Source organism: Achroia grisella, unplaced genomic scaffold (genome assembly GCF_030625045.1).
Source record: "Achroia grisella isolate CSIRO2021 unplaced genomic scaffold, CSIRO_AGI_Agris_v1 utg1064, whole genome shotgun sequence".
Classification (NCBI taxonomy): domain Eukaryota; kingdom Metazoa; phylum Arthropoda; class Insecta; order Lepidoptera; family Pyralidae; genus Achroia; species Achroia grisella.
This window is the reverse complement of record NW_026712568.1, coordinates 620,014-633,030: the sequence shown is the minus strand read 5'-3', so window position 1 is coordinate 633,030 and position 13,017 is coordinate 620,014. Positions and strand designations below refer to the sequence as shown.

Sequence of the window (13,017 nt, the reverse complement as noted above, 5' to 3'; positions counted from 1 at the left end):
GAACGTGTTAAACAATCTGGTGGAGTGAATATCAGTGACAATATTGAACATTCTGATAAGATGAGAATACTAAAGTATCCAGAGATAACCTAGTGAAACACATGAGTGGCACTATGGGCGTCACAATATATTAGTGATGACCGTAATGCTGCTCATATATACTTTATATGTAGGATATGACGACCACTATCCAATAGCGTTCTATTGGATAGTGGTCGTCATCACCGACAGCTTATTTGCCACAATTTGATACAATAGATTATAATGTATATAATTATCATTACTCTAGCTAATATTTAGCAAAGATTATAACTCTGACTCACAGACAACCAGAGAGATTTTGCTCCAAACCTATTCCGTAGCTACGTGTGATCCAACAGAATTTTTTTTACTCATTAACGAATGTTCGAGTCATTTAAGCTGACATTTCGAAGCTAATTTATAAATCCTTCGAACAGTAACCTAAACAAAAAAGAAAAAAGCGAAAATTGTAAATCGTTATCTATTGATTGTTATCAAACAACAATAATAAAAAAAATATATTTACAGCGCTGTTATCGTTTGAATGATTAATTAATTCAATTATAGAAGGCGTATTAAAAATTTCCACGTTATGTTATATATTTCCTTTCCCTGGAGCTATTTTTCTCTTTTCTTCTTTTTTATGTTATATTTATTATTTAGCAACATATTCTGTGAAAATTTAAATCTAATTCCTCCAGCTGTTTTTACATGAACAACAAATAGACAGACGGTTTTTGCGTCGTAATTTTTTCTTGGTTCTGTTATACGATCCTAGGTTACCTACTTTCCTGTTATGTCACATCACTGTCCACATCCAATGCCCTTTTCTAAACACGACTGATAATAAAAATTCTCAAGTCCGACCCATACATGCACAGGCACTAATTACAATATGTGGCATAAATGAAACTATAATCGTTTCATTAACATATTAAATAATATAATTTATTAAGTAGTATAGCACAGCAATTTTTTTAACATGATTTTCCAAAGCAAACCTTAACAACACTTCTATATGTCACATCACTTGTTACACTGGACAGTTCGTTTGTATTCGTCTATAGTCTCAGTAAGTATCTTCTGGAAGATGCTCTCAAAAAGCTGATTCTTCACAATGGCTTCGTCTACGTGGAGGGCGGTCCACTCGGGTTCGCACCGTCGCCATTCCGCGAACAGTATGTCGTCAATATGGTCTGAGCGACGGGACGCCACGCCTGCAAAACAAATATTAATATTCTTAGTACATTAGAAATATGAATTGCACTTCTAAGGTTTATTGAGTTTACAGACAGTTCAGTTGGATTATTATATTTTACTACCTTGTTAGCATAACGATAGCACACCGATTTATTTCCTATGGTCGCGCGTTTGTTTATAAACACTTGTTTTGCATGTTATTACTCAATACATACATTTGTATGCCTGAGTGTGATATATTGGTCTGTGTTTATATTTACTAAAAATAAATTATTTAGTACCATGGTACAAACTCTGCCTAGTACGAGGATACTAAACAAAGTTTATGGGATAAGATGGCATATATTAGATGGATGAATTACATTGTAGAAAACAAAGTCGCCGCCGTTGTCTGTTTGATTATATGTTTTAAATTATTCAATGGATTTCGATGCAATTTTAAGCAATAGATATTGATTCAAGAGGAAGGAAGGTTTATAGAATAATAATAATAATAATCTCAGGAAATTCACACAGCGCCATCTAGACCCAAGTTAAGACCTAAGCTAGTTAAAGCTTGTGTTATGGGTACTACTAAATAACTGATACATATACATAGATTTCTTTTTTTTTGTAAATACATACATATTATACATAGAAAACACCCAGACCAATACAATCATACTCATGAATACAAATGTTTGTGCCGTGCGAGGAATCGAACCCGCGACCATTGGTTGTAAAGCGGTATGCGAGACCGCTAGGTCACGGAAATCGTCAAATGTTTAATACAAGCGTGTTATAGTACAGAACAAGCCGAAAAATTAAAAAAATATTAATTATCTGTCCGAAATCGGGACGGGTCGCTAGTTATTATGAAAAAGAAGACGGCATGGGACCTATACACATGGTGATAGTTAGTATTTATTGTTTATTCGTAGTATTTGTTGTAATGCAAAGCAAGTACGCTATATGCCATTTATTAGGACATTTATAATCCTTATAATGACCTAATAAATGTTACATTGAGTGGTTTTGTTTCTTAATTCCTGGTGTATTAATAGCTCAACCAATTGTCATCTTATTTTGAAGCTTATAATTAGTTGAATAATAGTTTACTAGTGTACTATCATAGATCAATTTATTACTGCTAATGGCTTGGTGAGTATTTATATCAAATGTATGAATAATAATATGTATTAAATATGACTATCAAAGTAAAAAAGCTTTTCCCGTCTCTCTCTGTCTATCTCGTATGAAAAAATGTGGGAAATTATACATTAATAGAAGTTAAATTTCATACCTAGATTTGGTGGAAAAATAAGCTCAAGACGAACCTTGTCTTGTATATAGTCAATGACTACAAATTACTACTTATATATATATAAACTAATTACCTGACACAACTGCAGGCGCCACGCCAGTCAAAGCCTCCGTTAAATCTGACGAAGTTTTATTTACTAATTTTTCTGTGTCAACTTGTGGTTTTTGAGGTAATAAATTGCACGAGTCCCATGGTTTCTCGCTTTGTTCTAGTTTCTGCCTGTAGAGTGCTTCATGGCAGAAATCGTGAACAAAAACATCAAATGGTTCGTTTTTGTCTAAGGATTCCATGTTAGGGTCTGTGATGTACTGCTGTATACGGTCTCCAGTGGCTTCGTCAATTAAAAACATACGTGGCACTCTAGACATTCTCGATTCGGTGGGCGGAGTGTATGGTGGTGGAGGCTTATCAGGTATCTCACGAACAACTAAAAGTTGACACTGCTGCTGTTCTAATGCTTTAATCTGAAAAAAATATATATTTTATGTAGAAATGACAAGTAAGTAAGCTGGTAGCTGAAAAGCTGATAAGCTGTAACCATTACCTACATACATGGACAGCACTACAGTCATCAAATCATAATGCACTTATGCATTACCATTCCAGAGGTATAAGATGGCATGCCTCTTATCCTGTAATTTGTCTGTCTAATTCCTATAACCGAAACTCAGCTTATAAAGGAAGCTGATTGGCATTTGAGTACATATCCATACAGTCGAATTATGTCATGGGTGGCATACATCTCTAAGCTGTAGTGTATATTACAAAGCTATAAGTTTGTAAATTGTCTAGGATAATTTTGCTAATGTAAACATTGTTGCTAACAACAAAATAACTTACGGTAACTATTTACAAATAAAGTTATGGAAATAATGCTACAAATGTAAAAATGGTCCATATTAGAATTAACATATCAAACACTTCCGTATTTTATTAAACTATATTCATTTAAGATCTCACGCATGTAGCACGCTGAATGCATGAAATAGCTTGGTAGAGAGGAGTGAAATACTACGTATATTTAAACATAGGACATTTTGATATATATGAAGATAAGTTTTACGATGTTATATAAACTGTGTTTACAGCAAATAAATATATAGACTTAAACGTAACAACTACTTTATCCAACAAAACAAGATACATTGAAGGCTATAAACCTAATTACAGGTTGCTAAGCATACTTTTATTTATTATGAAATCCGGCTATATTGGTGTTTTGATAGATGTTAGATGGAATTATTAATTATGAAGAAGTGAATGAATATATATTATATATGAATGAATATAGATACCTACCTCTCTCTCGATAGCTAACTGTTGTCGGCGCAGTTCCTCAGCCTCGCAGTGTACTGGCGAGGTGAGTGGTGATACAGACGACCCACTGGCACATAGTGGTTGACTGCTTATGCTGGTGCCCTCTAAAATTGCATTTATAAAATTGTTATCATTACCATGTAAATTTTACATAGCATACATAAATATATATCATGGCTATGTTATACATTTATGTTAGGTGACAAATAGTTTTAACCTTAACCAATTATGTCAAGTTAGGATAATGTTAATTAATTAAAATTAACGAAATAATTTAAGCATTATCAAAACATCAGAGATAAGCAAAATATTCAACAAAAAGTATTTAAATAGAAAATTAAATATATTTGTATTTCTTTTTAATACATTATATAATAATTATATTTTTTTTCAAAATACATAATTACAATAAAATACTTTCACAGTTCTTAACTAATAATAAAACAAAAAATAATAAATGCCACAAATGACAATTCATCCAACATTATTTTTATTTTTGACTGTGTACTATTTTTGTTTGAATCATATGTAAATAAATACAGAAGACTTATATCTCAAATATGTATACACACATATATATATAGACAGGCCGCGCCCATCGGTGCAATAACACCTAATACACAGACTATGCTTAATTTTTAAGTTTAATAAAATCGAAGTATTAGCCAATCAAAGTATACAATATACATAGATAAATATTAAATAAAAACAATTACATACTTAAATTTATAACAAATTCTTTACAACTAATTAGTTAAAATGGATGTATGTGTACCTGTTGAGACTGATGATGCCGATGATTTAGGCATTAGCCACAATGGTGTGTCTGGAGAGTGGGAGTCAAAAACAGCAGCGCCACCAGCGGGAATCGGCAACGGCCCCTGATTCATCATTACTGTTTCTCCATCTTCAGGAGATACAGAATTGTCACATATGCATGATTTATCAGCATACACCATGTTACTAGCGTTTCGCAAAATCTCCGTACCCTTACTAGTCATGGTAGAAGGAATCTGATAACTGCGATTCTCACAATGATTTATATTTAAATCAGTCACTTGTACTAAACTGTCTTTCAAATCATACAATACACTAGAATTATAATCGTGCTCAGACACATCTAATGGTGACTTTTCTCCTTCAGTTAAACCTTTATAGTACTGATCTAACTCTTCCACTAGACTTCGAGCAGTTGAGGGTGTACTGCTTTCCAAATCTGGATTTTTTATTTGATCTATAAATTTCTCGACATCTGTCTCATTCAAATTACTCTGGTTATTATTTGTCGAGTTTACTATATTTTTCAATGCCTCCTCATTAACTTCATATTGTTTACCATGACTGAAAATTTTTGGCAATGACAAATTATGAAACAGAATATTAAGGTAGCTTCCATCGACAACTACGAAATTCTCTGCTGCAATATCAGTAGACTGATCAACAAGAACTGTCGCTGAAATACTATCACCAGTTTGAATACTCTTTTCTGCACTTGTAGCATTTGTAGCCATAGCGCCTGATTCAGGAACTGCCAATGGCATATCGATCTTAGACCGGAACGTCGTACTATCTTCGCAACCGCTACTCGATAAATCAAAACACTTAACAGGTGCTATATTACGATCAGATCCTGTGTTTCTCTTCAATTTCTTTTTTCCTAACAGTATTTGATCGACGTCAACATTACTGCTCAATTTCAGTTCTATATTTTTTTTTGTTTTCATAAGTGCCACTTTACGTTTTTCCGTGAGTGCCACAAGCGCTTTACGCATTCTTTGCATTTCCCCACATTCGTGTTGAAGTTTTAAGAGTGCACCTCTTTGTTTCTTCTTCAATGTAGATATATCAGTATTTTCTTGTTTCTTTTTATCTTCTAACCAGAGTATTTGGGATTTAGTGTAGTCCTTCAGAGCATCTTCTCGCATTTTAAGTACAAACAAAAGATTCTTCGCTCGTCTTTGTTCATCGCGAATGAGCAAGTTGAGCTGTAATACAGTGATATGTAAATAGGTAAATAATAACTTTTTAAATAGTGCAATGTCAAGTTAATTAATGTAGTTACTATCATTATTATGACCTAATCTAATTAGTTACATAGCTGGCAACTACTTGACGAGCGATAACGCAAATGACTAATTACTTCTCACGAAATGTTTACAGATAAAAAGAATAGCACTTACCAAACAAAGACTCTTGGATGCCATTGTTTCATCAACATTATTTTCATTTTCAAGTCTCGACAAAAAGGAACTGTACTCAGGACTCCTTACATCGAATCCACTATTTTTCACCCAGTTTTCAACTTTATTTTCTGACAAACACTTATTGGACAATGAACATGATTCCAAATATTGGAGTGATTCGAAGAACGAATCTATAAAATTAAGCTCCCTTTGAAACTGCTCACAAATGTAGTCACTTTGTAATAAACCATTATTAACTCTTATTGTGCTGATTATATCAGATGGTTTTACCAATTTACTGCTATTAAAAACGTAAGAACAATTAAGGGACTTCAACTCATTGATACAATCAGTGTAGTCAATGTTAGTTTTATCCTTTTTTTTATATGTTTCGTCCTGCATGAAATCATTTAACTCACTTTTCATCATTTCTTTTTTATAGACTGACACAACATTCATAGGATAAGCTAACGGTATCGGACTCGGTGATATATTCGAAGCATCACTACTGCTGCTGACAACATGAAAATTTATTTTTTGTCTTGTCGTACAGGTTACTGTGGCGCTACTAATTATGAATGAAGAACTTTTGTAGAACATTGACTCTTTATCATTATATACATCTTTATTGGGAGTCATTTTTAGAGACGGCACTTGTAAATTTGGCAGCGATTTACTATTATAAAGCTTAACTATCTCTTTGGATTCACTTCTGTCTTTTGTGAGGGTAACATTTGGTATTTCAAGACTATCAAACACTTTTATAGTTTCCTCCTGTACATTACCACATTCAATTAACTTATTTATGATTTTAAAATCATGAGATTCTATTTCAGTCATTTGATCTAATGTTACTGGCAATGGATTTGTTCCAATGTTAACATCTTTACAAGAAACTATATTTTCTGTTTCCGTGCCACAGTGTATTTGCTTAACATTGTCAGATGTTGGATGTATGCTATTTTGCGATAATACAAAACAATCACGTTTTTTATACTTTTCATCTAAAGGTACATGTATTATAGTTAGTGCCTTATTTCTATTTTTAATTTCTTTCATAAGCTTTTGTTCTGATCTATTTTGTGATGAAGGGGGCGATCTATTTACTCGGGATCTTTCTACAGTTTTCGTAGAAATATTACTTTTCAAATTCTCTAGTAATTTACTTTTCAATAAACAGACTTCTTTTTCACTTTCGCTTGGTGTAATTATATTTTTACTTATACTAACTTTAGACGATGCAAACGCCGTCCGCGAATTATAAGTAGGATCTAAAAATAAATAAACAAGAATTAGAATCAGACACTTTAATTTTACACTATAAGAATAGAAGTAAAAACATCTATGCATTATATTGATTAGGGTAATCTGTCTGTTTGTAAACTACTTCATTACAAGACAAACCATCTGTTTCATCGAATTTTATAATTGAGCAGACAAAAGTATTTTAGTTGATATAATAATAGATAAATTTTGAATACTGTATACAGTTCAACATATAAGTCAGTATTTAAGAATAGAATCAATAATCTTATGGGATGTTAATTCGTTCACATAAACAAAGATGGGGAAGCTGATACAACATTGATTATATAATTATATTTACAAACCTTTTCCCTTTAGATTTTTGTTTCTAGTATTTTCTCGTGTGGATTGATTCATATTTGAATATTTGCTCCTGTAATTCAAGTTTGCGACACTTATATCCTTTCTGTTACTTTGTACACTGTTTGATTTTACATTTGTTTTAGTTTCCTTGGAGTCTAAAAATTCAAATAAACAATTAAAAAATAATTTATTAGATGTGCAGACAGACTCAGGATAAGATCGAATTAAAATTCATTATGACATAATATTAAGCTAGATTACTTATTTCAAAACCATGTATTCCAAAAAAATATTATCAATCATCATGTAATTAATATTTTAAGCAGATATTCAGTATAATTATACCAGTTTGCCAAAAGCTAACGTAATAAATTGTTACTATTATATATACTTCACAGTATGCTTACACTAATACTCACATTTGGAAGAACTTGTCAATCTTGAAGTAGTTCTATGTGAAAATTGCTTTTCCTCCTTAAATTCTGTACCAACTGATCTATTTGATGTTTTTACAGATGACGATCTTCGTTCTCTAGCTGTGGTATAGAATAAAGCTATTATATTTCGTATGGAACATACACATTATTATTATTTAAATATATACCACTTTTTGAAATCATGTATTTTTACCAAGATATTAATGACTGTCATCTCTGAGGCGATCTAAAAATTATTTCATTAATGTTATTTTTTTGTTGAACTGGCGATTTTGTTGTGTAAATATAAAGTTAAACATGCATAAAATAATATCACTAAGAACAGTTAACGACATAATCACATCAACCCATTTTGGTTCAGTAAGTGTAATTAACAACAATAAGTGTTAGTGTTGCATTCCACATAATTTTCTGACCACATGCCAGCTGTTTCTAATAACTTGCTCTGTCTATCAAACTGACAAAACATCTATACATGTGTACAACTTTTCTGCATTATTCTTAACAGGTTTGAATTTTATGGCATTCCAAATTCCAGGCTATTCGAAGAACAACTAATCTTTATGATATGGCCACATATAGTAACATATTCTTCAAGATTAAGATATTCTGAAGTTTGATAGCAAACTTAAACAGATTCTACATATAACATGAAACAATATTCCTGACTCAACTAAAAATACTAGCCAAATGAATCAGTAAGATAAGAAATATTAAACATACAGAATTTAGGATGTAGGTCATTTTCGTCATCTTCAGTGATAGTAACAATTTTCCTCTTAGTAAAATTAGAGGCCATCATTTTGGACGAAGCCACCACATCACTTCTAAGTGAGCAACTTGTTTTTATGTCTGGTTCGTCCACTGTTACGACGCGCCGTAAACGCGGCTGAGACATGTAACCGTTCTGTGGCCATGACCCTGAAACAATGGAGGAATGGTAGGTAGCTATAAATAATATGACAATTTGTCCATTATTATCATAATGTCAATATTTTCTAAATAGAAATAGTGCATTTATATTTTATTCTATATACTCAACTACTGCTCATAGCCGTTTAAGAAGATTATCCCCATTTTTAGATCCGCGGGATGTCATCCGTTTACAAGGCAGAGTCGTCTTCTGATATTCAGGATTCTACAAAGTGGCCTTATATTCTCGATGGCCGTAACTACTCCGTACGTCTTTTGATTTTATTTTACCATTGCCGAGCTGCTCATGCCCAACCAAATCTCGTCATCAATGAATTGCAACAAAGATACTGGATACTTCATTTAAGGAGTTCTCTTCGTGCCATTATCCATCAATGTCCGAGATGTATTCTTCTGAAGTCTAAACCTTTAAATCCGCCTATGAGCGACCTACCAGCGGAGAGATTAGCCAATCATCGTCGTCCATTTACTTTCGTTGGATTGGATTATATGGGACCGATGTTGGTGACAGTAGGAATAAGAAAGGAGAAGAGATACATTGTCTTGTTCACCTGCTTAACGTCGAGGGCCATTCACATAGAGGTCGCAGCTTCTCTATCCACCGACAGCGCGCTTATGTGCCTTAAGCGATAGTGTAGATAAGCAGAAGTGGGAACCCAGATAAGATCTATTCAGACAACGGGATGGCGTTCGTTGGCTCTAATAATCTGTTAAAGGCAAAGAAGAAGCTAATACAGGGATAACATGGTCTATTATTCCACCTGCAGCTCCTCATATGGGAGGCGCTTGGGAGCGTCTAGTGCGGTCTGTAAAGACAGCGTTGAAAGTTATTCTGTGTGACCGTGCTCCCAGAGATGAAGTGCTTCATAGAGCCTTAATTGAAGATGAAGCGTTAGTAAACAGCCGGCCTCTCACTCACGTTCCGTTAGATCCCTCTTCACCCGCTCTCATACCATTCCACTTCATTTTAGGTGAATCTTCCCCATATCACCGGTTCCGGTTGTTTTGGATGAGGGTAAATTTCTCGGAAGAAGTGGTTGGCAGAAGGCTCAATGTTTAGCCGACATGTTTTGGTCATGCTGGGTTAAGGAGTATTTACTAACACTAATTCCGTGAAGATCCCCTGGCCAATACCGGGAACAAACAGTGACAGTAGGAGATATGGTCCTTATTGTGGACCCTTCACTACCTCGAGGTATGCGGCCTTTAGGTCGAATAGCCACCGTATAACACCTCTGGAGGTATACTCCGACGACCACTGAAAAGGCTGGTCAAGTAGCGAGTAGACTTTCAGTAGGATGTGACTATGCTATTTTTTATATGTCACTTTTGACTATCTAATTGATTTTTTACTTTCCTTCGCTGTGAGCCCTTTTGGGAAGAATACACATTATTACTAGTATTTGGTTTTTATTAAAATAGTAGTTGTGTTCCTGCTCCAGTAACATTACTTTTCTTTATCTTAGAATAACATAATACATAAAAAAAGACAATCAGGAATCATCATCAATCATCTATACATCTATAACTCCAAAATAACATTTTTTACAATTTTTGTTTGTCTGTCTGTTTGTTCCAGCTAATCTCTGAAATGGCTGGACCAATATTAACAGGACTTTTTTTGGCAAGTAGCTGATGTAATAAGGAGTAACTTATGCTTCGTTTATTTTAGAAAATTAATATAAAATTAAAAACCATGTGGGTGAAGTTGTGTGTCGTGTGTCAAGAATATGTTCAAACACTATGTAAAAACTATTGAAAATCTTTTTTTAGAGATTTAGCAGAAATACATTGTAACATTTCTATTAACCTACAATAATTTCTAATATCTCTAATGCTCTTGGAACCTTTATAAAAGACCAGCTTTCCCTGCAATTGTTTTGCCATATATATTAAATTCACTATAAAAAATATGGGTTAGTGACAGAAGAATGCAAATTTAGTGTTGTATGTATTTTTTAATGGCAAAAACAAAAAACATAATTTTGGGTTGTACCACCTTAACACTTTGGAGTATAAAAATTGGTTATAAACCTATTCTCAGAAGTACAGTTTATACATATAAAATTTCATCAAAATTGGTGAAGCTATTTCAGAGGAGTATAAACACATATTCTCAGATAATATCTGTAGAAACAGGTATTATTAAGAAGAAATAAAAAATGATTAAGAAAAAAAAATAAAACATGGTTATAGAAACTAATTGTTAAAAATTTAGATAATGTAACTTTGAAAGTTTTCAAATTATTATCAAATAAGCCTATTATTTTACCAAACTGGGATCCATAAATTTATATATTTCAAACACAATTGGCCATATTTTAGCTCAATTAGTTATATATAGAGGGAAAATCATCCTTGTGGTTGAGCTTTTATTATTATATGTATAATAATTATAAAATATTAATAATTCAATAAACATAATTTCCTTTTTATAACAAGTTCTATATGTATAATAACCAAATTTATACATTACACCATCCCTACTTAATAGCTGTCAATTGTTTCAAGTTAAATTAGATAAACAATAATAAAGCAAAAACTGATTGCATATAAATAAGTAATTATGGGTGTACAATTATTGGTTAAGAAGAAATAACGACTGAGTACAAAGGGTAGGCAACCAATGAAGAATGCTATGAGTGCCAGAGCACATCTCTATATCTAGTGATGTTCATGGCATTGATCATGTTTACATAACAAATATATTATCATCATGTACACTTTGAATAGCTGTAATGTGAATGTAGCTAATAATCTTGTAATGATACGCACTAAAAATAAAATAGCACAGAAAATGAATAAGATAATAAAATAAACTAGGACAATAAATAGAATAATGACTTACCCTTGGAGTCAAATCCAAATTCAGGCAGTTTGGTATACTTTATTACTGTATTCCTCTGTTTAGAACTAGGAAACGTGGAATTCTCTATCTCCAGAAAAAAACCATACACTTTATGAAAATCGGCATTAACTTGTGGTGATGCCGAAGCATCCATTATTACACGCTACCTTTTCTTCTACATGTGTTAGGTGTGCCAGTCTGTCGTATTAAAAAAGAGGGCAAAATTTATTAACAGTAATGCAATAGCAGTGTTGTTATGGTTGAAGTTGGATTATTTTCACATTTTTATTAATACACACGATACTGCTTTAAGAAAAGGATGGATATGGATTGCATTTTTTTAAGTAAGCAAAATAATGAACTACGCGCATGGCAACTCCTTTAAGAATTCTGGAAGTACAGTTGCACTTGTTGCAAAGTAACAAGTACGACATCTGTAACGAAGTAACTTGTCGCTACTTTGTTTTCTAGCACTAGTATCAAGTATAATAATTAAGAAACGAGTGCGTATATAATACTGCATAGTCTTTATTTAGTTGCTAATAGAATTTTACAATTTATTTCATATATGACAATGGCGCTAAGCCTTCACAAAGCTTTATTTACACGTTGTTCTAAATCATATTGACCTCCACGTTTCCCTTGAAAACCATCGTGATAAGTTCCTATTGAATTCACCAATTGTGCTAAATGATCTAACCTAAAAATCTAACTCAGGCTAATTTTATCATCTTCCACTGGTGCGCCGCCAGCGTAAGCCGTTAGCGGTTAACAGGCTTCATTTATTATGGATGATAATGGAACGGTGCATCCCCTTCCATTATCATCCATAAAAAAAATTAAGTGTAATTTTATGTCTATATATTCATATAGATTTCGATTTGGAGCCGACTATGGCGAATTTACGTACATCCCGCGGTAACACTCTTGCCTAATTACGATGATAAAATTAAATAACAGCCTTATCATATCACCTACACCTACCTAAAGAATGTAGTTCCGTTCAGTGTTTTAGTTGACATTTATTCACAAACAGATTGCAGTTCAGTTCCTCCGAGACTAGTAACTCGATTAATGAGCATCGCGCTTTTTCGATTAATTTTGAGTTTTGCGCTCTATAGCATCATTAATTTACGACGCGTCAGGCACTGTTCGTTTCCTTTAACC

General features: G+C 33.0%; 1 protein-coding gene across 2 annotated transcripts; it reads right to left on the bottom strand.

Annotated features, from left to right (window-relative positions):
• Nucleotides 1-944: 944 nt before the first annotated feature.
• Nucleotides 945-12,216, bottom strand: LOC131841783 (uncharacterized). 2 transcript variants are annotated; one of them, XM_059190112.1, is made up of 9 exons: nt 11,851-12,216; nt 8,793-8,990; nt 8,052-8,168; nt 7,635-7,787; nt 6,022-7,295; nt 4,617-5,826; nt 3,824-3,945; nt 2,598-2,988; nt 945-1,238 (listed from the first exon to the last, which is right to left on the bottom strand). In XM_059190112.1, exons 1-9 carry the CDS (start codon nt 12,002-12,004, stop codon nt 1,048-1,050), a joined length of 3,810 nt encoding a protein of 1,269 aa, XP_059046095.1. In that variant the 5' UTR covers nt 12,005-12,216; the 3' UTR covers nt 945-1,047. The 2 variants fall into 2 exon arrangements, with proteins under 2 accessions (XP_059046095.1, XP_059046103.1); XM_059190120.1 differs by lacking the exon at nt 8,793-8,990.
• Between the last annotated feature and the right edge of the window lie 801 nt (nt 12,217-13,017).